Source organism: Cottoperca gobio, chromosome 21, assembly GCF_900634415.1.
Source record: "Cottoperca gobio chromosome 21, fCotGob3.1, whole genome shotgun sequence".
Lineage (NCBI taxonomy): Eukaryota > Metazoa > Chordata > Actinopteri > Perciformes > Bovichtidae > Cottoperca > Cottoperca gobio.
The window spans coordinates 4,238,071-4,264,968 of NC_041375.1; the positions used below are offsets into that span (position 1 = coordinate 4,238,071).

General features: G+C 39.0%; 1 protein-coding gene across 1 annotated transcript in view; it reads right to left on the bottom strand.

The window, feature by feature from the left end:
- Window positions 1-26,898, bottom strand: part of LOC115026713 (inactive dipeptidyl peptidase 10) — a 104,713-nt gene that overhangs the window by 44,148 nt on the left and 33,667 nt on the right. Inside the window, exons 2-3 of the mRNA XM_029459641.1 lie at window positions 4,471-4,582; window positions 4,083-4,178 (exon numbers count right to left, since the gene is read on the bottom strand). Coding sequence (XP_029315501.1) covers window positions 4,083-4,178; window positions 4,471-4,582 — 208 coding nt within the window. The remainder of the gene's footprint in view (window positions 1-4,082; window positions 4,179-4,470; window positions 4,583-26,898) is intronic.

Here is a 26,898-nt window from a genome sequence, read left to right on the forward strand (position 1 = left end):
GTGGAACAACAGACCAACTCTTTACTCTTGCAAGGATCCTGGAGGGGGCCTGGGAGTACGCCCATCCGGTCTACATGTGTTTTGTGGATCTGGAGAAGGCGTATGACCGGGTCCCCCGGGTGATACTGTGGGAGGTGCTGCGGGAGTATGGGGTGAGGGGGTCACTTTTGAGGGCCATCCAATCCCTGTACGCCCAAAGCGAGAGTTGTGTCCGGATACTCGGCAGTAAGTCGGACTCGTTTCCCGTGAATGTTGGCCTCCGCCAGGGCTGCGCTTTATCACCAATCCTGTTCGTGATTTTCATGGATAGGATATCGAGGCGTAGTCGTGGAGGAGAGGGGTTGCAGTTCGGTGACCTGAGGATCTCATCGCTGCTCTTTGCAGATGATGTGGTCCTTATGGCATCATCGGTCTGTGACCTTCAACACTCACTGGATCGGTTCGCAGCCGAGTGTGCAGCAGGTTGGGATGAGGATCAGCACCTCCAAATCTGAGGTCATGGCTCTCAGCAGGAAACCGGTGGATTGCCTACTCCGGGTAGGGAATGAGCCATTACCCCAAGTGAAGGAGTTCAAGTACCTCGGGGTCTTGTTCGCGAGTGAGGGGACAATGGAGCGAGAGATTGGCCGGAGAATCGGCGCAGCGGGGGCGGTATTACAGTCACTTTACCGCACCGTTGTGACGAAAAGAGAGCTGAGCCAGAAGGCAAAGCTCTCAATATACCGGTCGATCTTCGTTCCTACCCTCACCTATGGTCATGAAAGCTGGGTCATGACCGAAAGAACGAGATCACGGGTACAAGCGGCCGAAATGGGTTTTCTCAGACGGGTGGCTGGCGTCTCCCTTAGAGATAGGGTGAGAAGCTCAGCCATCCGTGAGAGACTCGGAGTAGAGCCGCTGCTCCTTTACGTTGAAAGGAGCCAGTTGAGGTGGTTCGGGCATCTAGTAAGGATGCCACCTGGGCGCCTCCCTAGGGAGGTGTTCCAGGCACGTCCAGCTGGGAGGAGACCCCGGGGAAGACCCAGGACTCGGTGGAGAGATTATATCTCCTCACTGGCCTGGGAACGCCTCAGGATCCCCCAGTCGGAGCTGGAGGATGTGGCCCGGAGAAGGGAAGATTGGGGTTCCTTACTGGAGCTGCTGCCACCGCGACCCGATCCCGGATAAGCGGTAGACGATGGATGGATGGATGGATGGATGTAATTAGACCAGCATTGTTATTTCCTTGCAATAGATTTGGGTATATTTCTCGCTTTCCCCTTGATGGTCTCTTAGTGCTGCAAGGCCGCTCCGGGCACTTGTACCGTGATGGTACGGATAAATGTTTGCTGGTGCGTAGTTCTCTCCTCTCCTTTCATCCGCTCTGCACGTGTGTGTGTGTGTGTGTGGTGGAGCGAAATAGAGGGGAGGAGGGAATGTGAATGCGCAAGGCAAGACAAAATCAAAAAACTTGAATTTCACGGGCGTGGGGTTCCGGTGGGGGAATATATATTAATTTTTTTAACGGTGCGCGATCTACCCGCACTACCGATCGATCTTTTGGGCGCCCCTGGTCCAAGACAACCGGACAACACTGTGGTTGCGTCTTGCCAATCACAAAGCAGCTACTAATAAAGCTAAAGCATACCCTGTTTTATTGTCTATTGGGGACCATCATTTACAAAATGAACATCATGCTGTATTGAAGAAGACTTAAAACTACCAATAAGGACCATAAACTCATTAGGAAAATGTTTTTCTGAGGTAATAAATCAAGTGAGAAGTAGGCAAATCTTCTCATAGACTTCTATACAATCTGACTAATCAATGGAGTCAGTGCTGTCATTGAGAATTTTAATTGCCATTCATTCCTTTCAGAACAACTTCAATAAAAGGAGATCTATGTTTTAATATTGCCGACCTTCTTGAGGGCACTATCATACAAAAACACAAAGAAAACTTTTCTAACTAACTAACTTTTCTTTTTTACTTTTGTTCCAGTGCGTGTGAGGCAGGTAGAATTTGAGAGTAGTAGGTACATTTTCAAAGTCGGGCTTTTAGAAGTGGAAAACTGGGAGCAATCCTGTCGGTCCTGATAGCACCAATACTAACAGCCAGACTTCAACCATTCATCAGAGAGCCTCAAAAGAAGACGGCCATTCCATTACGAAAAGGGGTCATTGTTATTCATGGTTCCTGCAGGAAAAGAGTCTCTTACATGAGCTTCTTACGAAAAACAAAGGCAACAGATAGCAACACAAACATATCTCTGAGAATCCCTTGAGGGTTTCATTTCCAATTGTTGACTGTACTGATGATATGGCTCTCTTATAGAGTTAACATTGCGTAACAAAGACAAATTAATTATATTATCGTTGGTTAAATACTGCCAACAGTACTGCTTTGTTTTCTTTTTCTAAATTAAAATAGTCTGTAACACTAGTGATCATTAGTGAGTGTATCACATCACAAATGTCATCACGTAATATCCCGTACCTCATGGGATGTTTGAGTGATCACATGTAGAAACTTAGCTTTCATGTCGTTGGAAAGAAAAAAAGAACATTAAGTTATACACTAAACAATTCAAACTAAAGCCTGTTTGGTTGTTTGACACAAATGCATTTTGTACTTGTTCTTACAAGCTTGGCATACAGTACATTCCCTTATCAGAAAAAGAGTTAAGCAGCATGCACCAATGACGGTGCAGATAGGTAGAGCAACTCCAGTCATTATACATTTCCGTTAGTATGTTTTGGAACAAAGTCAAAATAACCCTTTTTGAAGGAAACATAATACAGCCGGAATTCAATATTCTGGATTTGTAGAGACTTGTAGAAGCTTTAGATGTTCATGAGATCATTGTTTTCGCAAAATGGACTGTGTTTGTATGTGCGGACACTATAGTTAGAGTAAAACACCATTGCACCATCAGGGTAAGAAGCAAATTGATCCAATCCGCATGATTTCACATGAATCTATCAATTATCTGTTTTGGCCAGAGCTGTACCTCAGTACATGTAGGCTGTGTCTCAATTCAGGAGCTGCAGCCTTCGCAGACTGCATTTGTAGACAGATTACATCACAGTGGCCGTGACAGGGGTGTCCCATTCCGGCGACTCCTTCAGATGCTGCCTACAAATGCAGTCTTCTTTTGCCAGATTTGCAGGATACATCCTGATGTATCCTGCACGGCCGCAGGTATCCCAATATTCATTGTCTGTGTTCTGCGCCTGGGTCCGCTCTGTACTACCGTAACATTATAATTGCTTTCTTAATCTGTGTGTGAGATTATGGCCACTAATGTTCATCTTGTTCTTCCATTTATTTATTAAATCTGAAGCAACAGTACATAAAATGACTCATTGCAGCATGAGCTCCTGTTAGGAGCAGGCATCTGAAAAGTGAAGCCAATGCGGAAGTGCCTTAAACTTGCATTCATTCTATAATCCAGCAGGGGGCGACTCCATTGGATATAAAATAGGACAGAAGTCTATGAGAAAATGACTCACTTGTTATTTGATTTATTACTTCAGTAAACATTGTAAAGAGTTAACCGCTAGTTTCAAATCGTCCTCAACACAACATGATGTTCATTTTGGAAGTAAAATGAGTAAAATAGACGATAACCCTTTCAAAGTGTGTTTTCAGTTCATGAAAGTTAAAACTAACATTTTGGTCTTGTTCAGTGTTCGCTTGTACCTTAGCAAAAAACCAAGATGGAGAAAGCTATAACACCAAACTTGATGTTTCAAACATGTAAGACCACAAAACAATGAGTGACGTCACAACGTCCACTTCTTATATACAGTATAGTGTTGGAAGCTAACCTAGATAGCTTAATAGGACAAGATTGCATTTGTTTCATGATTCTTTAACACAATCACTGAGGTCATTTATATCATTAGATACACAGTTGTAGTTTACAGTAAAAATGAAATGCCTTTCCATTTAATTAAACAAGGAAGACAACATTTATTTAACTGTGATTGAATGCAATATGGAATTTTGCTAATTAAACCACATGTGAAAACCTTTCATATAACTTCAGAGCTATTTGCAGTTTTTGCGGCTATTTGAATTCAGCATTGTGACATACTTACCACTGATCCACTTTGCATCAGGATCATGTATTTGGAAGTTTCTTTGAAAGAGATCATCCAGTGTCAACTGTGAACCAAAGGGTTTACCACCATCATCTACAAAAGAAAAAATTACTAATTTAATATACTGTCAACAATATTTAACTGTCAAATACAATATTAAGTCTTAAAATAAAGATTAATTTTACAAAAATCCCAGTTGCAATCCCATTTTCTACATACAAACACACCGAAGGAAAATTAACAAGTGATGTAGGAACAGGTAACGGATAAGGTAACATTATATGAAGATAAGTAGCTCTACTGCATCTGGACAAAGCTGCATTTTTTTCTTCATTTTCTGCAAACTGTCACTGTGATGATCTAATGGATCTGTAGGGAGCCTTACCTTTTGACAGCAGAACAATGGACAGACCAATGAGAGAGAGCACCGCCACAATAACCAGCAGGGAGATGCCAATGCCCTTCCAGTTTTTATCTGATCCAATAGGTCCTGTGTCCTACACAGCAAGAGACACAAATCAATAATAATCATGTAAATAATACCAAAAAAGCAACACAAAGGAAAACAAAGGGAGTGTATGAAGCTTCTTCCTCCAGTACAGCAAGCCGTGCAGGTGTCCTTGAGCAAAGACCGAGTACTTAACCCATTCATGCAGGCGTCGACTGAACCTGTGCATAAATCTGAGGGGACACTCAGGGCACATCTTCTCCTTTTGGGCATCAATAAAGTATATACTGTAAGCCGAAAAGCCCCCACAGTGCTCTGTAAGCATGTGGAGTTGAAGTTGTTTTTTCCCCCTGGCATCCCTAACCCACGTGTGGTATTGTTGAACAAGATGAGGAAGTAAACAAAGTGCTGCAGGCACAGTTTGGTGAAAGAAACTGAAAAGGCCCACCACGGTTCTCTATCCTGTCCAACACCCTGTTAACTTTGTTGTTGAGTTGAGCTTTTTAGCAGCTACAGTACATGGATAGCTTGAGGGATCAATACAATCCTTAACATGTTCATTGGTCTCCAATAAAGTCCAATCCAGGATAGCGAGATGAAAACAGGCCTGCCTATGGAAGCATGATAATGTTTCAGGGAATACTGCATACAGAGGAGAGAAGATGGTGATGATACCCGACTGCAGTGTCCTATAGCTATGAATGAGCCAATGATTGCGAAGCATATATGAAACAGCGGATGACAATCAGTGGAAAGTCGATCCGAACTGCCAAATCATCCAACTCCTCCTCAGTATCAATAGAAAAGTCCTAAAGCCCCCGATGATGCAGATGCCAATGCTGTATGTGTAACAGAATGACAAAGTAAAACCTGAAACCAACTTAAGTCTGGAACATGAAAGAATAATAACTCTACATGTTCTCACTTTACTTAGCGTTTTCAGTATCATTCAGTGAACTTGCTTCTTATCACAAACCCAGATGATTATGGAGTCGCTGCTAGTCTTACTGTGCTGAACTTGGTGAAAGCTTCACAGTGTAAATAGGACAGAGCAATTCTTTGAAGACCAGGCACATTTCTGGACGTATCGCAAACTCTTTATCTTCTTGACATCAATTGTGCAGCATTATTTCATTTGCAGTGACAGAGCAATGTTATAAATAAATCTATCTTGCTTACAGAGCCCCACGCTTCTAAAAACCTGTCTGTGTATTTATGGATCTATTTGCTTTCCAAGTCTTTTCATTGGAAGGATGGAGCCTTGCCAACTCTATATCTCCCCTAGTTTGACCGTACACTAGTTTGACCGTTCACAAGAAAATAAGTAATTTTCCATATTGTAGACTTTTCCTCCACTAGATTGAACATCATTTTGTTTGAGTTGTTTGAGTTTGTTTTCTCTGTTTAGTTTTGCTTCATTAACTAGAGCAACCCTCATTACATGTCCAGGAACATTATTTGTCATTGTGTTCATATACCTCCAATGATCCTCCTGACAGGCTCAGCCTTTCATCTGCTGGAATCCAGTGAGTCTTGTCAGCCCCTGGTGTGAAAATGTGCCATGAAGAGTTGTTCAAACAATGCCATGTTAGAATTGACACTAAAGAAATCTAATAAATATCTCCATTTACAATATAGAGGAGCGGATTTTGAATATCTAGCTCCCAACTAAAGACCACCTGTGGAGTCGACCACTTCAATTGAATTTAATTGAAAGAAGTCAATTTAAAAAATATATTGTTTTGACCACTTGGGGGCAGTGGAACAAGTTGTAAACAAAGTGGACATGCTGTACAGTCAATCTAATATAATTGTAATGGTGAGTGTACTAAGCTTTGTTTTGCTCTTCATCAACTTTTAAACAGCTCCACTAGCTCGCCGCTAAGTTTGTCTTTGTGCTGGAATCAGCTGTTAGCGGTTAGACTGAGAAACAACAGTAAAACTGTGGGCTGTAAAACCAAAACAATGAGCTTAAAGAGGGTAAAAGTCTTCACAGAGTCGAGGAGAACTGCACATTGAGCTTCAACATTCAAAGTTGCACTGTCAGCATCCTTCCAGAAGGCTTCTTAGTTACAAAGCAACACTATCCTATATATACTAAACACAATCACACTGTATCTTGCCTGCTCACCTGTCAAGAGGCGAAGCGTTCTATCACCACTTCCAAGAATCTCAAGTGCACATTCTGACTCTTTCTTTGTGATGAAATGTGATTCTACTTCTGGTGAAATGCACTCAACTATCTGCAGAAAAAGCAGGTGCTGTTTTGAAGATACACAGTTGCAGAAAATTAATTTAACAGATAACAGGACATAAAGTGTACTGAGTTATAGATGAATAATCTCAGTCATAATCTGTGTGTGAAAAGAAGCTTTGTCCCCACTGTGTACAAATATCCAGACAGTCGAACGCTTTGTCTGATCACTGGATTAATTGGCAGATCAATACAATTCAGCAGGAACATGCATATAGAGTGTGTTCTGGATAACGCAGATCACCGGGACACATGAGAAGAGCCAAACCAGCTGGGACACAGAGACATAGAAACCGAATAAACTTCAAAAAGAAGCCACGTTTGTGCAACTTCACTCTGTGACACAAAACCACATGAAACATGAAACGGCAGCTAGTATGTATCACGCTCTGGCTTTCTGTATATCCTTCGGAGCGGGAGTTTTACAAGGCTTCAGCTACTCTTAGTGTTCACTGTGTTGGAGACCAGTTATCTCTAATAAATCCGAAGCATTCCAATCCAGCATATATGCAATTTAAAAAACACAACATTTGAAACACAATTAATTATAAAAGTATGTATTTTCTTATTTTCTCATGTTATTCTTTCATACTTATTACATTATGTGGGAATATTTTTAGTGGACCAACAAATCCTCTTGAAAGTAATATATACCGTATATTTGAGAAGTAAAAACCCTTTCAGCTCCTGTTTTTCGGCATATTCTCTAAACTTTACCAGTTTTCTGGTTGTCCAAGTGTTTGTAAGGTACAGTAGTGTTAGCCCTGTTCGGGATGTTCGGGATGTTCGGGACCAGATGGTTCCATAGAAAGCTCAGGGAAGCGGCTGTGCGCTGCTTTTTAATGAAGGTGATGAAGTTTAACCACATATTAGTTTTCATCCTTAATGTCCTAACGTTGTGTGGTGTGTCAGAATGTGTATTTAAATGTGTCTTCTTCATTTATACTTTGACAAGATTTAGACTTTTCAGAAATATTTCTGAGCAGTATTTCTTCGTTTGTTACATCAGAACATACTTGCACAAAGGTAAGCCATGCAAATGAAGGACTTTAAAGATAAAAAAGGGAATGTGACCCCACTGTTGCATATAGTTGTGTACAGATACACATTCCTGACAAACACACTGGTGCACAGAGACAAACAAGAATAGATATAGAAAATCCTGCAGGTTTCCTTTGCTGGAAACCAGAGCAGATCTTTGCAAGAATTTGTTTGACAAATGAGGATCTAAATTCCCAGCATCCGACCGTTTCAACAAACCTAAACTCTTGATTAATTCCTATTGGCTTGGCTGTGAACCATTGGAATATATCTGTTGGTCAGCTGTAATATTTCAAAAACCCAACTGTGGAAGCAGTTGAAAATTATTTTTTTGCAATGCCATGCACAATTGCTGCATAATGAATCCTAATTCATACCGCACATATTCTGTATTCCTCCTGTACTCTTTGTATTATCCTCAGATCTTTGTGTTAATGTCACAGCTTGCTTGGGATCGTGCTCAGCCATATCAGCGTTACGAGTATTTATCACTGTCATACTTCATTATCCAGGAGACCAGTAAAAACTGGTTATCGTTCAGTTATAAACCAAACTGCTGATAAAAATAATCAGATTTAACCTGCAGTGGTTTTCCAAGAAAGAAAGGGTAACTGTTAGCTTGTCAGGGTGTTATTGGGAATAGATGGTATCAAGCATCTTTCTGGGATGATTACAAATCATGAAAGCAGCAGGAGTCATCGAGACAATGAAAAAGATGGTTGACATTAAATACTGTATGTATAATGGCATCATTAATGAATTAATTATGGATTTTTTGGATTTTCTTCATGAGCAAAAGAACGTAACATAAATAAAGAACAAACCTTTCCAAAGAGTGCACTTCAAAATGCTTTTCTCCGCAAAAATAAGTTTCCTTTCAAGGCAACTTGATTTAAGGGAAAATGTATTTTCAACGAACTGTGTGAGTTGTGTAGTTTTTCTGTAGTTTGTTATGTAAATTAGGCCAAATTCAGAAGGAACAAACTGTAAAAGTACATTTCCAAAACATTTTATGTTTAGTTTAACAAAATCACTTTAGGATTTGGGAACATTCCTGATACATAAAAACTCTCAAGTGCCTTGAAAGATTGAAGGGCTAACATACAGCACATAAATCCACCCGTGGCTCCTTTTCTGTGAGCTTCAAAATAAGTTTTATTTTAGTATGCAAGTAAGCCTGAGGTGGTCTCCTTTAGTGCAGCATACAGCATCTCCACACTACATACTTCACTATTGCCTATGGCATGTCCAAGCCAACCAATCACAGTGTTCAGTCTTCTGAGCAGAGCTGTGAAAACCAACCTATTCTTCTGAGGTCACCTTTTACAATTTTTAGTCTGATCTAAATGTAGGGATATCCAAAGTCTGACATGGTGGGACCCCCTCAGCCAAAACAGAGACAACTGCGTACCCTCAACATCCTCCGTCCCCACTGATCATGTTCTAAATTTAGAACTACAGGTCCCATAACGTGAAGGCTTTTGGGGATGTAAAATACATATATTGCAATTGAGCGAGTGATCTGTGGGCTCAAACTTCAGCCACAAATATTTTTTGCCTACATTTGTTCACGTTTTTACAAATTGGCACCATTAAAAGTATTCAGAATTAGCTATTAGTAGTTTGTAATTTACACATTGAGTAGTCGGGCAGGTTTAAGAGTTACAAAAGGTCAGGAGTTGTATAATGAGATCTTTGGAAAGTCACGCAGTCTTCAATTCTGTGTGTTCTGATTGGACAAAGTTATGACTCACAGAAGAAGTTTGAAATTTGACGCAAATGGTGACAATTACGTCAAAAGAAAAGGGTTCTAAAGTACCTTAAGTTTCTCCATGAGCTGTGCTGACCGTGCTGGAGTAGCGTGGTGCTGGGACCCCCCTACTGTATATATTGTATGGAAGAGGCTTAGAGAGGTCCGTGCGACGGGGGGTTTAGTTAAAACCTCTCCTTTCCTCCACTCTGTCTCTGACTGTAGGTGTGTGTCGCCGCCCTTCGCGAAGTACAGCAGAGAAGGGAATGTGAATGCGCAAGGCAAAAAACGTTGTAAAAAAAATTAATTAACTTGGGGTCGCGGACCCCCTGTTGAAGACCCCTGCACTACAATAACTAACTTCTTGTTGTTTTCAGAACACCGATGTGCACATGAATCTTTTACCACACGCAGTGTCTTTGCCTCATGTCCTCTTACCCATGGGAGCTTGCCACACTCTGTAAAACCTTAATGTATTTGTGACATACTGTGATTCTCAGCCATCTAGTTCTAGGTCATATAGAAGAGAGATGTACTGAGCCAAAAATAGCTGTGCTGACTCCAGTTGCCTTTGACTTCAGAGTTATAACAAGTGTCTGAGTATGTAGCAGAAAGACACTACTCATCCCCAAATCCTTCTCTTGACGGTGCAAACAGCATCGCCAGTGGTAGTAGTGGAGTGGTGCATACAGAAAACAGAAAGCACTGATAAATGTTATTCTGTAAGTATACAAGCAAGTATAAGTATAATATGTAAAGAGAATAAAGTACAATGTGTGTGCCCTTATTTACTACTCATTCAAGAATGTTGTAAATTAAGGTGAGCCTCATATGTTCTGGCAAAATCTAACTGAAGTCATAAGTGGTCTTGAATGCAGCCATTTTAGAGGCCTCACGTATATTAAATCTATTTAACCAGACTGACTTTAGAATGTTCATCTGTTGACAACAATAAGCTAAAGAAATGGAGTGTATGCTGCGCCTCAATTCAATATTTTACCCAGCACTTTGGCAGACAGGAACAACATTTACATGATGAATTGGCAGAGCAAAATGTTCTAATAAATATCCCAAAGGCTGAATTTGAGAGATAATATATCACCTTGCTTTGAGTGTGGAGTTGGGACCACTTGACATTTGTGTTGTATAAAAGCAGGGAGAAATGCTGTGCTTCAGCGGTTATTCAGGACACTGAATATTAAGAGAAAGCACGAGTGGGAGATGTCCTTCGGTTGCATAAAAAGGTTGGCAAGGTTTTTCTGTAATCTTAGCAAACAAGCCTTTGTTGGAGCAGTAGTTCAGTCTGTAGGGACTTGGGGACCGGGGGGGCAGCCAGGTTAAATGAGTGGAGTGTGGACTGGTAACTGGAGAGATGCCAGTTCATCTCCTTTGCACTGCCAAAGTGCCCTCGAGCAAGGCACCAGACACCTAACTGCTCGGAGCATCTTACTTTAGCAGCCCCATCAATTCCACATCTCTCCCCAAACAATAATGGATGTCTATAGGTTTGGTGTGTGCAAAGGAGTGAAAAGACTGAATTTCCCCAAGCGGGATTAAAAAGTACATATTTTTCTTCTAAACCTAGAGAGATAAAGCGTCGGGTTTATCGTAGACAGAAACTGGGTCCTCTTATGCAAACAGGTAAAGGACCAAGGATAAAGTTCTAAATATGTAGCTGCTGTATTATTAATTGCATAGATCAGCATACACAAGACATAGACTTTGTATGAGAAGTGGATGAAGTCTCTGTGATGTCACCCATTGGTTTGTGGACTGTGTTTTTAAAGCCGTCGCCATATTGTTTTTTGGTTGACGCCATTTTCGTTTTTTAGGAACCAGAAGTGACTCGAGAGGGGAGAGTTAAGTACAACCCACTGCTGAACAAAACATTTTTACGTTACAATCTAACTTTCATTAACTGAAAAACTGTGAAAGGGTTGAAGTTGTAAGACGACCCAAATCGTACAACATTGTGGGAGCAACTTGTCAATCACAAGGTAGGCACGTCCTAACGGGGCCTTTCTCTCATAGACTTCTATGTATAATTGGAATTATTTTTGTAACCAGTGGAGTCGCCCCCGGCTGGCCATTATAAAGAATTTAGATTTAAGGCACTTCCATATTGGCTTTACTTTTCAGATCCAGAAGTTGTTGCTTTGTTCAAGATTAGATCTTGCGACCTGCTGAGTTCTTCCTTCCCGCACACTCTATCTTGCCACATTTATACTCCCAATTGTCCAGGTGACACACAGTAGTGGCCCAGGGATTTGCCCGCTAACTCATCATAAGCAGCGATCACTGTCTGTGTACTCGGACCTTGAAATATCTTATTCCTGTGTTGTAGACTATAATGCCATCCACTGTTGTATAAAAATTATTAAAACACTTCAACACTGGGAGACATGTTAATTCATAACCATGAACACACACATCGTAGTTGATTTTGACTCAATCTCACATAAAACTACTCCTGCTGTTGGTCCTTTAAAATGTGTATTATTTAATTGTATTCTTTTTAGTGTTATTCTTTAACATTTTTGCACATACCCACACATTTCCCTTGTAACACACTCACAACTAGAGGTGGAAGAAGTACTAGTATTGTAATCAGATCTTTTACTTAATTAGAAATAGTAATATGACAGTGAAGAAATACTGTTACTAGTAAAAGTCCTGCATTCAAATCCGTTCTTGAGTAAACTGTCCATCCACAGCACACAACACTTTTACAAATACAAGGAAACACATACAAATATAATATAGTAATACATAGTCCACAACCATATCATACCAATCAACCATACAAATCCAATTCATAACCTCTTTTTCATGTCATTCATTTAGTCTGTTTCGTCATGTTATAGTGGTTAGCACATTCTTTTGCACATATGTGTAACTAATGTAGTCTTTTTGTACTATGTGTAATAACAAAAAAAAGACTAATACAAAAAAGTCAAAATAGTCCCCTGCTAAAAAAAACTGCAGTGCTCAGCTGGACAACGTTTTCGAGCATCTCATCCAAACATTCTTATCTGATGGAAAATTTAATTTCACATGAGGCCCCACAGAGCTGTTGTGGCTTGTGTGAAGAAGGCGCCTATTTCTCTTTGTGAGACACATCTTTTTGTTTTTGTTAAATATACTAAAGCTGGTACCTGGAGCGGCCAAATGCCTCACACAGATACTACATGGAATATTATTAGATGATAAACAGTCATATGTATCCAAAATGACTCAAGACATGTATTTATATAGATATATATATCTAAAATAGATATATTAAAACAATGATGGTAAAGTGTTGATGCCCACAGGCCACAATTTGCTGTATATGATACTTGCTTGAACTTCAGGTGTGAACCTTATACGTTTACACCTGTCTCCTATTATCAAAAACATTTTGTTGTAGTGTAAATAAACATTAATATAACAGTGTGATCCAAGTTTTACTGAGTCTAGATGACAAGTGCAAAGTCCCAGCGGTGTTCTTCAGTATGATATAGTCTAAAGCATTTCAACACAGAGGCAGGAGATACAGGAGGAATACATCACATTAGTGCTTGAGGCTCCGATGGTTGGAGTGGTGCTAGTTCTCAATGTTTCCGAGTGTGTTATCGAGCAGTGTGTGTGTGTGTGTGTGTGTGTGTGTGTGTGTGTGTGTGTGTGTGTGTGTGAGTGTGTGTGTGTGTGTGTGTGTGTGTGTGCAGGACCATATAGGAAGTAGGGCAAGGAGTTGAAGTGCATGACAGTAATACAGCAGCTTTAAAAAAAAGTGTTTATTTTTTTCATCTCGCCGTGCTGCTTTTCTCCTGCTAACATGGGGGGGTTCAGTACATCTTAATTCATGCAAGTTTGCAATTGAAATGAGGCAAAGATGTGACTCCGACTCAAGTCATTAATCTGTTGACCTTTGACCTAACCTGACAGAAATGAAAAAAGACTTTGACTTGGGACTTCATTTCGACTTAAGCCTTTTGACTTGGAATGACTTTACATCCTTCCCAAATATTAAAAATGATGTTACAACAAGTGTTCAGTGAATGAACTCTTCATTTTCCTGACAGCAGATACTTTTAATCAATCCCATAACAATCACATTGCACAAGCAGGTGGTGCGTTTGACAGTCCAGCACATTATCACATTCGGACATGAAATCATTCAAATAAGCAGACTTGTATCTTCTAAATGTATTGCTGGCTTAAATGACAAACTTTTCCAGCAGCAAATTACACCAGCAGCAGCTCATTAATGTCAATGTTCTAAGTTACTTTCCAAAAATGCTAAATAAAAATGTCTGTTTAATCTGCTCTCTGCAAGTTGTCTGTACTCGGACGAAGTACAGACAACTTTCAGTACATGTATTTATTTTGAACATGTAACAAATAAGTACAAAGACAAAACTAAACTAAATGAATAACTTGTGTTTAACAAGATCAACAGTGTGGAGAATGTCACAATATTTTCAACACATCAACTTCATATTTCTGAATCAAGGCCAGTAGCTTGTGGAGTCAGTCAGTAGGCTGCAGTTGTTTATTATACATACATACATGTATCTAAGCAACACTTCATATCCTCTTCTGCTCATTCTCAGGTGTTATCTCTGGGATTGTGTGAAAATAACTCTTACTCTACCAACACTGGAGTGATTCTACCTTCTCAGCCAACAAAAAGAAAAGATCTCAGTGAAATATTTTAAGTTTCATCAAATGAGTCAGATTTGATAAAAATCCTGAGCCACATAAATCATATACATGAAGATTCTGCTTTTATGTTATACCACTTATTTTAAAGTTGTAAATACACATTTTAGCACTGATACTATTTAAAACAAGTTTAGAACTTGACTCAGGACTTAATATATAAGACTTGAGATTTACTTGTGACCAATAGTGGAATGTAACTAAGTACAATATTATTGTATTAAGTAATTTTACTGTTCATACCTTAAGTATATTTTGTAAATGATACTTGCATACTTTTATATCAGTAAGACTTTCACAGCGTGACGCACCTGTTATGGAGTATGTTTACAGTGTGGTGTTGCTACTTTTGCTTCCTCTACCACTGCTTGTGACTTGCCAAACAAAGATTGTGTCCCACCTCTGCTGCGCAGTAATCTGCTAATACTAATGAGAACTGTCATGAGCCGTGTCCAATAGTCCACACTGACCACTGTCAGTGCACTCCTGGCTCCAGCGTGAACAATCCAAGAACATTAAGGAAAGAAAACTCTCAGCCGGATTTAATGAATTAATCTGACGGGTTATAACAAAGTGAGTTTTCATGCACAGACAGGTTCTCCAGACTCATTTGCAGAGGTTAGCGGAGCCAAATTGAGGTCAGAGAAGAGGTAGAGACGTTATCAGCCAATCCATCTCCTTTCAATGAGCTTTTTAATTAAAAGAAAGAAAAGCCAGTTAAAGGTAGTCCTCCCATCCTGGATACTCGCTGAAACAGGAAAGCACTGTCATTTCAGAGGAAAGCAATCAATTGATTTATCTGCATTTTACAATTAGTACAGTTTGCCTTGTGAAAATAAGTTCAGCCAGACATTTTATCAGTAAGGAGGATTTTGACAGGCAGTTGGATTAATATAGTTTCCATTTCCTGCTTCTAAATAGCCTTGGTACCGTATGGTAGATTAGGGTAAGAATTATTCAGATTGCACTATAAGGATTTTTGAAATAAATCCAAAATATTTGGGTTGTTTTATTCATATCTTGTTCCAAAACATTAAAGGTGACATTAGATTTGTTTCCTACAAAATACTTACAAAATGTTCCTTTACTTAAACAACTTTTAATGTTTTTGTTATTTACATGAAGGTTTTCTTGTTAGCACTCTTTTGCTGGCAGATTGCTAAATTTCTTGGTGTGTCGCTGCCAACAATCAGCAAAAAGCAGGAATGTAAACTGTGTCACATGTGTGCTTGTGAACCTATTTGTGAATCCTCAGAGGAAGAGCAGAAATCTGACAATAAGGCAACATTAACAAAAAGAAGTCCGACTTGGCGAGAAACACGGGAAATCAGATAATCAGGTTGTAAAGGAAGCAGCAGTTAAAAGCAGTCTCAACACCTTTTTTGTGGATTTGGAAGTAAAACTGAAAGTGACTCGAAATAACGATTTGAATCCTTCATGGTACAGGAAAACTGTGTTCGCACACAACTACGGCAAGCTGCACCAGGAAGTCAGTAAACTGTGATGGATGTAATTACAGTATTTAAATGCGTTCCAGTTTGTTCAACTGAAACCGTGATACTGTTGTGTTTCTCTTAACACTCGGCAAACATTCAACCTTTGGCTCCTCGTCTTGAGCCTTTATTGCCGTAGGACATCACAGAAAAATAACAAACACGAGAGTATATAGTTAATTAAATACAAACAAAGCTGAATCTTACCAGTACAAAAGTGTGATTATAAACTCTCAGAGTCTTTAATCTAAACGCTGTACAAGTGATTGATAATAAGGGATTCTACAAGATTCTGAATACAGCTCCTCTCACGTCCCCAACGGTTTAGACAATCTCTCTCTTGTGTTTGTTTACTATGAGAACATACTCTTGGAATAATGTGTCAGGTTAATGTCGTTGCTCCAGCTGTTGGAGAGAATCATTATTACCTCAGAGACATTCAGGTCTTGACTTTGAAAATGTAGGCAGACACACAATTTATGAAGCTCACCAACGACAACACAAGTGTCATATTAACCTTGAGCAGTGACCAGATGAACTAGCATACAGCATTTTAGTCCTTGAAATCATGTTAACATATTCTTGTGGACTTATTTTAAAATGAAGCACCAGATGAAGGCTTAACAAAGAGTGTATGAGCAGTGAACAGTCAGGATGAGGTTACCAGACATCACAAACAAATGCCTGTCCTCTTCGCAGGTGGGAAACCTCTTATTTGGTGGTGAATATGTCCTTTGATTAAAATATACTAGAAGATTATAAGAAAATAATTGTTTTCACTGTCAGTTTATCTGTTGATTATGTCCTTTACATTTTTTTAAATTTGGACAATTAATCATCTAACATAATTCGGAATGGTTTTATGCCAATCTATTGATTGGTCAACTAAGTGTTTCAGCTCTAATTTTGAAGTGAACAGATATATAATAACTGGCTTATGCTGTACCACTGTGCTACTGTTACTTCTCACTTTTGTTCTTAACATGGTGTCCACTAGGTTTGATGCTCTTTGCTATTATATTTTAACATTTAAAGTTTCTATATACATCACTGCAGATGTTTTGAATGGAAGTAACGTTACATTACATTGCAGTATTAAGGGAGAGAACAAAAAACCTGATTCTCTGCTAAATGAAGGGGTTTCAAGAGTCTGTATATAAAACAATATAGGGAGAAAATGAGCAGTAAAACTAATTACAGCAACAACAAAAAAAGAAAGAAAGATGAAAAGAGAATATCATATGTACAGTAGTGGTGGCATTTAGTCATGAAAAGACCTTGCTATATTTAAAGAATGAGGACACTGACTATTACGAGGAAGCAATATAACTCCTCTACGAACAATGCTGAACTGTTTGGAAACCCTCTTCTTACAGCTTTAATAATATAATAACGAGGTTGTAACCATGTTGTCCGCTGGTGTTTTTGCTGGCATATATCCTGTCACTCTTCACCAGCTGCTGTCATGAGAGGTATTATGAGAGCGAACACTTCTGCAGAGTGCAACAGAGATAAGATAGGATACTGTATCTCACAGGGAGGAAAACGATGCAACGCCACCTCACCGTGCAGCACATCTCATTACCGCGGCCACCCTGTCGACAACAGGATCATAATTAATCTTCATTGAGCCACTGGGCTGTCTGGCTGACAGGCTAAATGATTAGGGCGGTAGAGAGGGTGGATAACAATGTCCTCCAATGTGGCGTTAAAGTGGGATTCCATGGAGTTTAATAGCAGGTTGAAGAAACACTGACTGTTGACTCTTAAAGGAGGTAAAGAGCAGAGCAATAAGAAGGGGCTCAGTGGCTTTACATATGGGCATTACATAAGTATTAAAGTATTAACCATGCTGCAATAACATGCAGTACATCAACATGATGGGAGAGCAATTGAATTCAATGTAAAGTAAGTTTAAATCTTACTCTAGTAACTCATCGCTGTTGAGGTGTTGAGAAGTTGTCAATCTAAAATGAAAGTGTCGGCATGGCAACACACTCATTTGATTTAAATATCAAATAATACCAGTCTCAGTCTCCCCAGACAAAGAGATTCAGGGATTAGTCTTCACCCCGGCAATAGCCAGAGGGGGATTTCACCAAATTGATTGTAACTCCCTTTCAGCTCATAAGTTTATTTCAAAACAGCCAGGAGAAAAACAATTTATTCCTCCAGTAATGGCATGCATGCATGCGTATAATGTGATTTCTGCACAACTCATATTCACTGATGCTTTCAGACCGTTTGACAGACGTTCAAAAAGAGCTGTTGAATTAAATGTTTGAACAACAATCTCCTTTAGAGTGCCAGATGCATGAAAGTCTGTCTAGGCTCAAAATTTGTGAGGGCAACAAACAAAGAAATATTCAGTCTTTACCTCGTGTATAATCACTGTGTACGTGGCGCCCACACATTGTTCTATTGCAATACTTTACTCATTGTACGCAAGTGTAATGCTCACTGTCACAGTAAGCCATGAATGGATGTCACAGAACAAACCTGGTTTCAATCTAACCATCGTCATGGGCTCAGAAAATTTGAAAAGTTGGCAGCTGTTATTTGAAGTATATTGTGAACCTTAATAGTTATGATCCTAAATTCAATCCAAATGGCTTTTATTGTGTCTAATTAATTCTTTAAATGTATACTTGAGTTTGTAAGTTCATTTTTGCCTTTCGCAGAACAGTCTGTGTAATAAAAATGATCTAAGATCAAAGTTCCACTTAATATTACACAGTTTTACCTATAACCACCACTTAAAGTAGCAGGCCATCCATTATAATATAATATTCATAACTATATTTTCATTAGTTTATAATTACCTGAAAATAACAATCATTGTTTTTTTTGTAAGTTTAAAAAAGGCCTTCATATATCTAAATAGTGAGGTGAAACCTCATCAATAAGGCCAGAGACCCCCACTGACACTGTCTCTCCCTCCCTCCTGTCATTTGTGATCACACATCTGTTCCCTACAAACTTTATCTCATACTCCTCATCTCATGTGGGAACCTTTGCACATTCCTCTGAGTATTTTACACATTTCTGCTACTACAACACTTTTAATTGTAATTGAATTAAGATATACTGTACATACATATTTCATTATGTACATTCTTTTTTCTATATTTATATTCTTCTGTATTTGCTCTTATTTTAAATTTAAAATTTCTCCTACTGTGTTTATGTTTGCACCATTACACACCAAAGCAAATTCCTTGTATGTGAAAACCTGCTTGGCAATAAACCAAATTCTGTTCTGATTCTGATTCTGATTCTGATTCTGGTCCTGTTCACAGAGTTGTCCATGTCACACCACCATGTTTCTACAGTTGCCCAGAACAGACAAACAAAACACTGGCTCTAGTGAGGGCCCTAAATCCTACGTACAGGACTTTTAAAACATGCAGGTCAGTGTCTTCTCATCCCCCCTCCAATGGGTGAACGAGAAGAATACCACAGTGACTCAAGACAGACACTAACAACCCAGCTGGGACTACAATGTCGGAAGCCACAGGGACAACAGGGCCTACTACAAGTCATTCAACACCGCAAGATCTTTGCTGGTGCACGCCGAAGACTGGACCTTCCATAGAAGAAGACTTGTGTATGGCATCACATGCAACAGCTATGGAGAACAGTCTGTATGTGAAACAGAATGGTAACTGGAAAAGAGATTACGGGAACATCCGCTCTCTGCCAAAAGCAATCACAGTATTGACTAAGAACGTGTTAAAGTCATCAGCCATGGAAAGGGATTGGTACAGTTTAGAACCGGCAATGATGAAGCCAAGACAGCTTTCCAGACACCACTAATCTGCCACGGTCAGCATACATACACATGCATACATACTTCAGAGTCAGGTTATTATTCTGTTATTCATGTATTCTCCAGTGAGAGTCATCATCATGGTCTTGAAGGGATGAAGTTGCACTCTCCATTTATAATAGGTCCAAGAACTAGAGCAAGTTTATTTAACAGCACAGATTTTCAGGTTCATAAGTATTGTCGTATTTACAGAAAGAAAGGCTTGTGCAACTCTATGTTGTGTACCTTCTTGCATGTATATTTCCCATTCATGTTCTGCCATTGGACAATATAAGTGCATGAGTGTACCAGTCCTACCACAGCCGTGCCAGCACCATTTAGAAGCATTTGCATCTTATGTTTATTCACTTATTTACTTAAATGGTGTAATGTAAGACCTCACACAGTTGGACATAGATGTTAAATGTTTCAATATTGAGTCCCATTGGTCCGCAGTCAGAGGTGATCCAATGTCTCGTTCCCTCTGTAATTTAGTGGTAATAGTGCTGTCAGGGAGGGATAGGCTTAATAACTCATACATAGCTGAGATAGTTCATCGCTCAATAGTTCATTCACTCTGTTTTCCATCAAGGACACTCATCCCTTAATCTGTTGTCACTTTTTATTTTTATAAATACTCTTTTCTTCAATTCACCTTGTGAGAAATATTACTCCGCCCAGCTAGAGTACAGTTCACCTGCGGAGCAACCTCACTTAACTTCCATAACAGCTACATGAGTCTGACATTTCACCTGTAAGACTCACCTGTTAATGACTTTGTTCATCATCTGTGATGTGATTATACAGTCCAAAATTGCATTCCTGATTTTTAGTGCACACCCCTCAGATATGAGAGTAATGCCTTGTTTGTTACTTGAGTAACTCATAGTAATCTTATCCCATTTTTTTAATGGAAATTGAAATGGAGGAATAAAATCACAGACAAATGTAGATGATGTGTTTAACCCAACCTTGAGCAGAGGGCAGCTACTGTACAGCACCCGGGGAGCAGTGAGAGGGTCTTTGCTCAAAGGCACCTCAAGCACAGGAGGCCAACTGGCACCAGGTATCAGTCCACACTCCGTACTTGGTCCGTTTGGGGACTTGAACAGGCAACTCCAAGCCAAGTCCCCAGAGAGTGAGCTATTGCTGCGCACGGACATTCACAGACTGACTTGGTCTCTTTCATTTTGATGGATGCATGCCAATTACATTTCTCTTCTTCTTAGTTACACTTGGACATAGTTAAACCTCCCAGTGATGCTTTTAAGAAGCCTTTGACAAGAAACAGCTTTGTAATCTCGGAGAGCAAAACATAAGCCCCGCAACCCTTAATGTGCTTAAAAGGTGGCTATCCACAAGCAGGGCTAAACAAAGCGCATTACTTTGAAGAAGTGGAAGCTGTTCAACATGCTTCATTAAATCCAAAGAAAAAAAGTTGGCACAACCTCAAAGATGCAACTAACCAGAATTCATAGAGAAATATGTTCGTTATGCTTGATACTTTTGACCCAACTTGAAAAATAGAACTCCAGCCAATAGAGTGGACACATTTAGTATTCTGTGGGTCACTGGGTCGTGCATCTAAATGAGTAAGTACTATGATGAGGAAGCTTAAAAGGCTGTAAATGAACTATCTTCTAAGAAGAGCATACTGCATTCATACAATGACAATTATTCAAGGTATAGCTTTGTATTAGACTGCCAATAAATTCATGTTCAGAGTCCTTAACATAGTGGTGGTGGTCTAGTCTAGTGGTACGGCTTCCAAACAGAACACCAGAAGGTTGTGAGTTCAATAACAGGGCTGCCACCCTTGTGCCCCTGAGTTGCTCCAGGGAGACTATCCCTGTAGTTAGTTCACTGTAAGTCGCTCTGGATAAGAACATCTGCTAAATGACCTGTACTGTAATGTAACATGCAGAATAAACACAATGTTCAATAATATTCTAGACTCGTGTTCTCTGTGATCAGCATTCATGTGGATAAATGGAGGCTTCAAAGTAAGCTTCAAAGAGAATTCAACGATAATCTGCCAATTTTCATACCATGAACAGCTACATATTTGTAATCAGTTTCACAGGGTGAGCTGCATATTCAAGTCAAATTAAGCACAATGCCCCTGTTAATTGAGTCAATGAATGGAAGTTATGTCCCTGTGAATCTGTAATGCAGTCAGACATCATCAAGGTCAAACACAAACATTTCTCTATAGAAATGACTCAACCTATTAATCCATCCCTCTAACAAAATATGTCTGCCTCTTTGCCTCTCCGAGACCAAACGTCATAAATGTATCTTATTATATGTCAGCTGAATGGTGAAAAAACATCCTCTACCATTGCTTTTTACATTTTAATCAGGGCTTACTCGGGCAGCTTAAACAATATATCAACAACTAACTGACATGATTGTGTTAGGTGAATGGCACCACGAATATATCATCACATTTTTTTCAAGGGAAGTTTTAGTTGCTCACTGTAGGGATGACTACATGATCACAGGCTAGGTAAATCATTTTAAAGTTAAGTAAATTAAAGTAGCAAAAGTTACTTTAATGTATCCTTATTAAGTAAGTGTTGATTGCAAAATGAAATGGCTGTACAATAATGAAACCATCTGTGTTTAGATTGCTTCCCTATAAGCCTCGCAATGCAATTCGGTCTGCTTCTGAGTCTGCGATCTCCCTTTCACAATAAAAACCCTAGACATATACCCTGTATTACTGCTTACTTGAGAGCATTCTGCTAAGAGGCAACTCAACCCCAGGTATTGGAACAATTGGAAAGAAAAAAAAGATTAGTCATAAAATGAGATCTGAAAATGTCCTTATACATGACAAAATATTCCAAAAGCAACCCCTGTGGCTGTTTAACTTATCTGCTTCATGTACATCACGATTGGTTTGCTAATTCTCTTCCTATTCACATTTAGTTTTTATTGATGCACCAACTTTTCCACCTCATCCAGGCGTAAAAACATTTTAAAAAATGCGCATGAAAACACGTGGATGGAGGCACACCTCTAGCCTCTTACTGTGTGGGCGAATTTACCCGAAAAAATACCTACAAACGACATACCCAAAGTAAATTGAAAGCTGCTCTTCAACCATTTGCACCAGCTGCATGATTTTGGTCTCATTCAAAAGATAACTCTTATTGTTGTTGTAAAACAGTGAATAATCACTTCGAGTGCTTCTGGCACTGAGTAATAGTGGTCTGAATATACTGAATTTGAAGAAACATCAAATCTGGACTTTTTCAGACCAAGGACCACTGGGTTAAGTGGTCCTTGGTCTGAAAAAGTTAGAGAAACACTTGTATAGCTGGTAGTCCCGAGCTGAAAAACACAATAGAAACATAGAATCAAGTGTTATCAAGTTCACCAACACATTTCAGATAAAAGGGATAAAAACTTAACATATTAAGACAAGTTTTTCTAAGAGTAACACCAGGTGGTCACAATTTGGAGATATTATAATATTTATTAATAAATATTATTTGTATTGCTCATAAATAACTATTATATACTTATATTCCCTGTTAGTAGTAATCACACAGAGTAAGTGAAGTATAAACATATTTTCTTTTAATATTTTTATGTTTTTTTTGTATTTTCTTCTGAACTTGAATATAATAAATAAATACAATTTGTAAAAAAAAAAAACATGTGTCAATCTAACGCTAAGAGTCCGCCCTACAGTCTGGAAGTGCCTGGACAGCGCGGAACACTCAAGATATTACGTTTTGACAGTTTATGATAACAAAATGTTAAACATCGATCAACTGATTTCACAGATTGCAACAGCTGTTCATGGGCTTTTATCGATGTGACGATGTTCAAGATGGATATATTTTTACCAGAAAAGAACGTGTGGACATTTGGCAATGACATTTTTTTATTTTAAATATTGCTGAAAAGATGATATTTATGAGGCATCATAGGTAAGTGGGCTCAAAGTTATGATTTTGATTTTGAGTGTGCTTGCTAGTTTGAGGAGCTGATTGTACCCTGCTGTTGTGATTTTCATCTCAAAATCTAAATAGACGAGATTGTAAGCTTTCCAAAAATATAACAAAAAAAAAAAACACATCCAGCATGATGGAATGTACACAACACATGGCACAATAAAGGTTTTCACACGGTAAAAGGCTAGACTAGAGAGCAGAGATTTGAAAGCTTCTTTAAAAACATTTTTTTTTTTAAATGTATTCACAGAACAGGGTCTCGGTTTTTCGCCCCATCTTTGAGTACTTTGCCCTTAGACATTGTTGGGCGCTTACCTGGTCGGCAGCTGGAATCTCTCGCGAATATCACAAGCGTACTAAAATTCTTGTCAGGCTTATAGTAATACAGTTGTGTCTGAGCCACATAGGTTTGGACCAATCAGCGCCCTCTGAGGAGCTACTGGCAGCTACGGGCTAGGTTTAGGTGTGAGGCGACTTTTCATTAAAAACATCACTTGGACAACATTTCTTAATTGAAATTCTATTCTATTACCCCGACTGGCTTCAGCAAGTGTTTGATTGACAGATGGTTCATCCAATCACAGGCCAAGTGTTTTTTGAAAGTACCTGCTCTTTTCCAAACAGTTTCCAATGATGGCTTCTCAGATGGTTCTGTGTAACAAACCATTTGGTTAGTAGACTTTCTAGGTACTACTTTAAGAGTTATGTTTTCCCCCCAGTATAACAAAGTTATGTCCCTGCTAATGATTCTGTGAAGGGACAGTCATTGTTGAAAGATTGCACATCAGGAACACTCAAACGTTTATATTTAGAAATTGTAGAAGAAGAAAGTGGTTTTCTAGTGAGGACAGTAACAAACCTCCTTCACTTATCTGCAGGAGACTCTTTAGTTTCACTTTTCTAATGAGAGCAATCACCTCTACTGTCCCTCAGTTAAAACTGGTGCCTTTTCTGTGGCTGTCCCTTACAGCACTGCCAGCATCATATACTCAGAAATTATTATTCCAAGAATGTCCATTAACACAATTGCTCCTAAAGCCATTGGGACCAGCTCAATTTCTTTCATGGCCATTAAAAATGTTCATCATTTATATGAACCATTTTCATGCATACGCTGCAATTCATTTTGTGGCAGTTAGCTACAGGGTTATTTATTCCAATGATTCACCATTTCCATGGTTTCTATGGGATTTGCCTTAGTTAATTCCTCATTCAATTATATTTTGTCCCTTCAGTGCGGCATGAGTCTGCAAAGTAGAAATGTACATTAATATAATACAAATGCAAAGGGGAAAATTAACAAACTGTGACCTTCATCACCAACAAGCCTATCAAATTATTTTTGACATTTCAGTTGCCTCAAAGAACTGAAGCTGTGCGCAAAGCTGGTGAAACTCAGAACATGGCTTTATATGTGCAGAATCACAAATTCATTTTAAAATTCAAAGCTTCTCTCTGGACTTAAATTATGGAGGGACGAGCAAAAATCACTGACCATGTAATATTAAATTAATTTGATCCCCCTGAGAGAAATAAATTCCATCCAAATGGGGCTTTAGAGTGGTATAAAACAGCTAGGAATCAAAGACAAAATGGAAAAACTTACTTTAACTTTAAAACTTTAACTAGTTGATTAAGTATGATCATCTTTTAATACTGTGTGACTTGTATCTTCTGGTTTTGAGGTGTTTTCAAGTCAGTCAAGAGCCTCTAATCCAAATTTAACAGCTACAGAATGTGTGCCAGCTGTTGAAAGTTTGGGGCTGATTGAAACAGTTCCACAATTCAATATTCCATCAGCTGTAGGTGGAATTTTAAAGAATTGTATCATCAAAGTGGAAAAGGTGAAGATAAATTATCTCTGGGCTGCAACTCGTGACAGAATACAATTAGATCTGCTAGGATATTATAAAGTGACTGCAGAACAGAACCCCCACAGTGCAGCTCATCCCACTGATTGTATTTCAACATTCAAAAATCCACTATCCTGTGAAATTGCTTTGTTGTTTATGAGTAGACACATTGCAAATAGTGTTTATCTTAGAGTGAAACCAAAGCATTAAAAATCCCCTAAATTGACCTCAACGGAAGCACTTGTGATATGCAGCATGTCTGACTCTATGGGCAGTAAAAGACATGATTGGTATGTCTCTCCTTACTAGAGTCACTTTCATGGTGGCCAAAGACATTACCGATGATAATGTCTGAATTGAATGCTTGTTAACTGTATTTCAATGAAAGTTTACAATTTTATTTTATTTATTGTGTGAAAATAAGTGATATATTTTCTGTGTATATATGTGATATATTCACTGTTTCACTGTGTTTACTTTCAGCCATGCTAGTGGTGTTGCTCCATGGTTAGTAATGACACAATTTTCCATTAAAATGTATCCAGACCAGGGTATGTGAGCGGAGTGGAGCGGTAATTATTTTTCGCTACTCTCTCAGAGAGCTGTTCTCTCCCTTTGCTCCCCCGCTTGAAGCCGCTTTCAGATTTCCAGACATTCTAGGTCCCCGGAGGATGAATCCTACTGACTCGGCATAACAATCGGGTCAAAATTGTGAGGTCTAATACTTTGATTTATGATTAAATATACTTCCAAAACTGATCATCATCACCCGTAGTTATATTTTGTGTTCCGTGGTATTTAGCAAATGTTACTATGCTAACATGCTTAACTCTTGGTGAAAATGGTAAACATTCCACTTCAACATCATTTAAGCATTGTCATTGTTAGCATGCCGACATTAGCGTTTAGCTCAAAGTACGGATGTGACTAAAGGCTGGTCGACATTAAAAGAGTTTTTAAATCCTAACAGATGTTTAAAATGTGACTCAACAGAGAACAACATGTTATGCCATGACTGGTCCAAAATGGTACACTCAACAGTAACGGATTCCATTCCCTTACATAACTCTCAAAATCTCTGCGTTTGTATATGACAAAGGTATAAACAAACATGGCGGACTACGGGCAGGGATAATAATACATTTTATTTGGAGGCGCCTTTCAAGACACCCAAGGACACTTTACAAAATACAGGAGATAAAAGATTTTTGCACTACTTTGAAAGTTCACAAAGAAAAAAGAGAGAAACCTTGATGAAGTAATGGAGCGGGCATGAACACGGGATGTACATGTTACGGCATGAGATGGAGGTACTACTTTTTGCTTTGCAATTTGCATTTGCCCAGGCCTCCATGGCTGATAATCGTTCTTTCTCATATATACTATATATGATATATATATATCATACTGCGTCCTTGGGGTTCAACACACACAACTGGATATTTACATAAGTCGACGTAATAATCTTATACTTTTCAATTTCAGCGTGATATT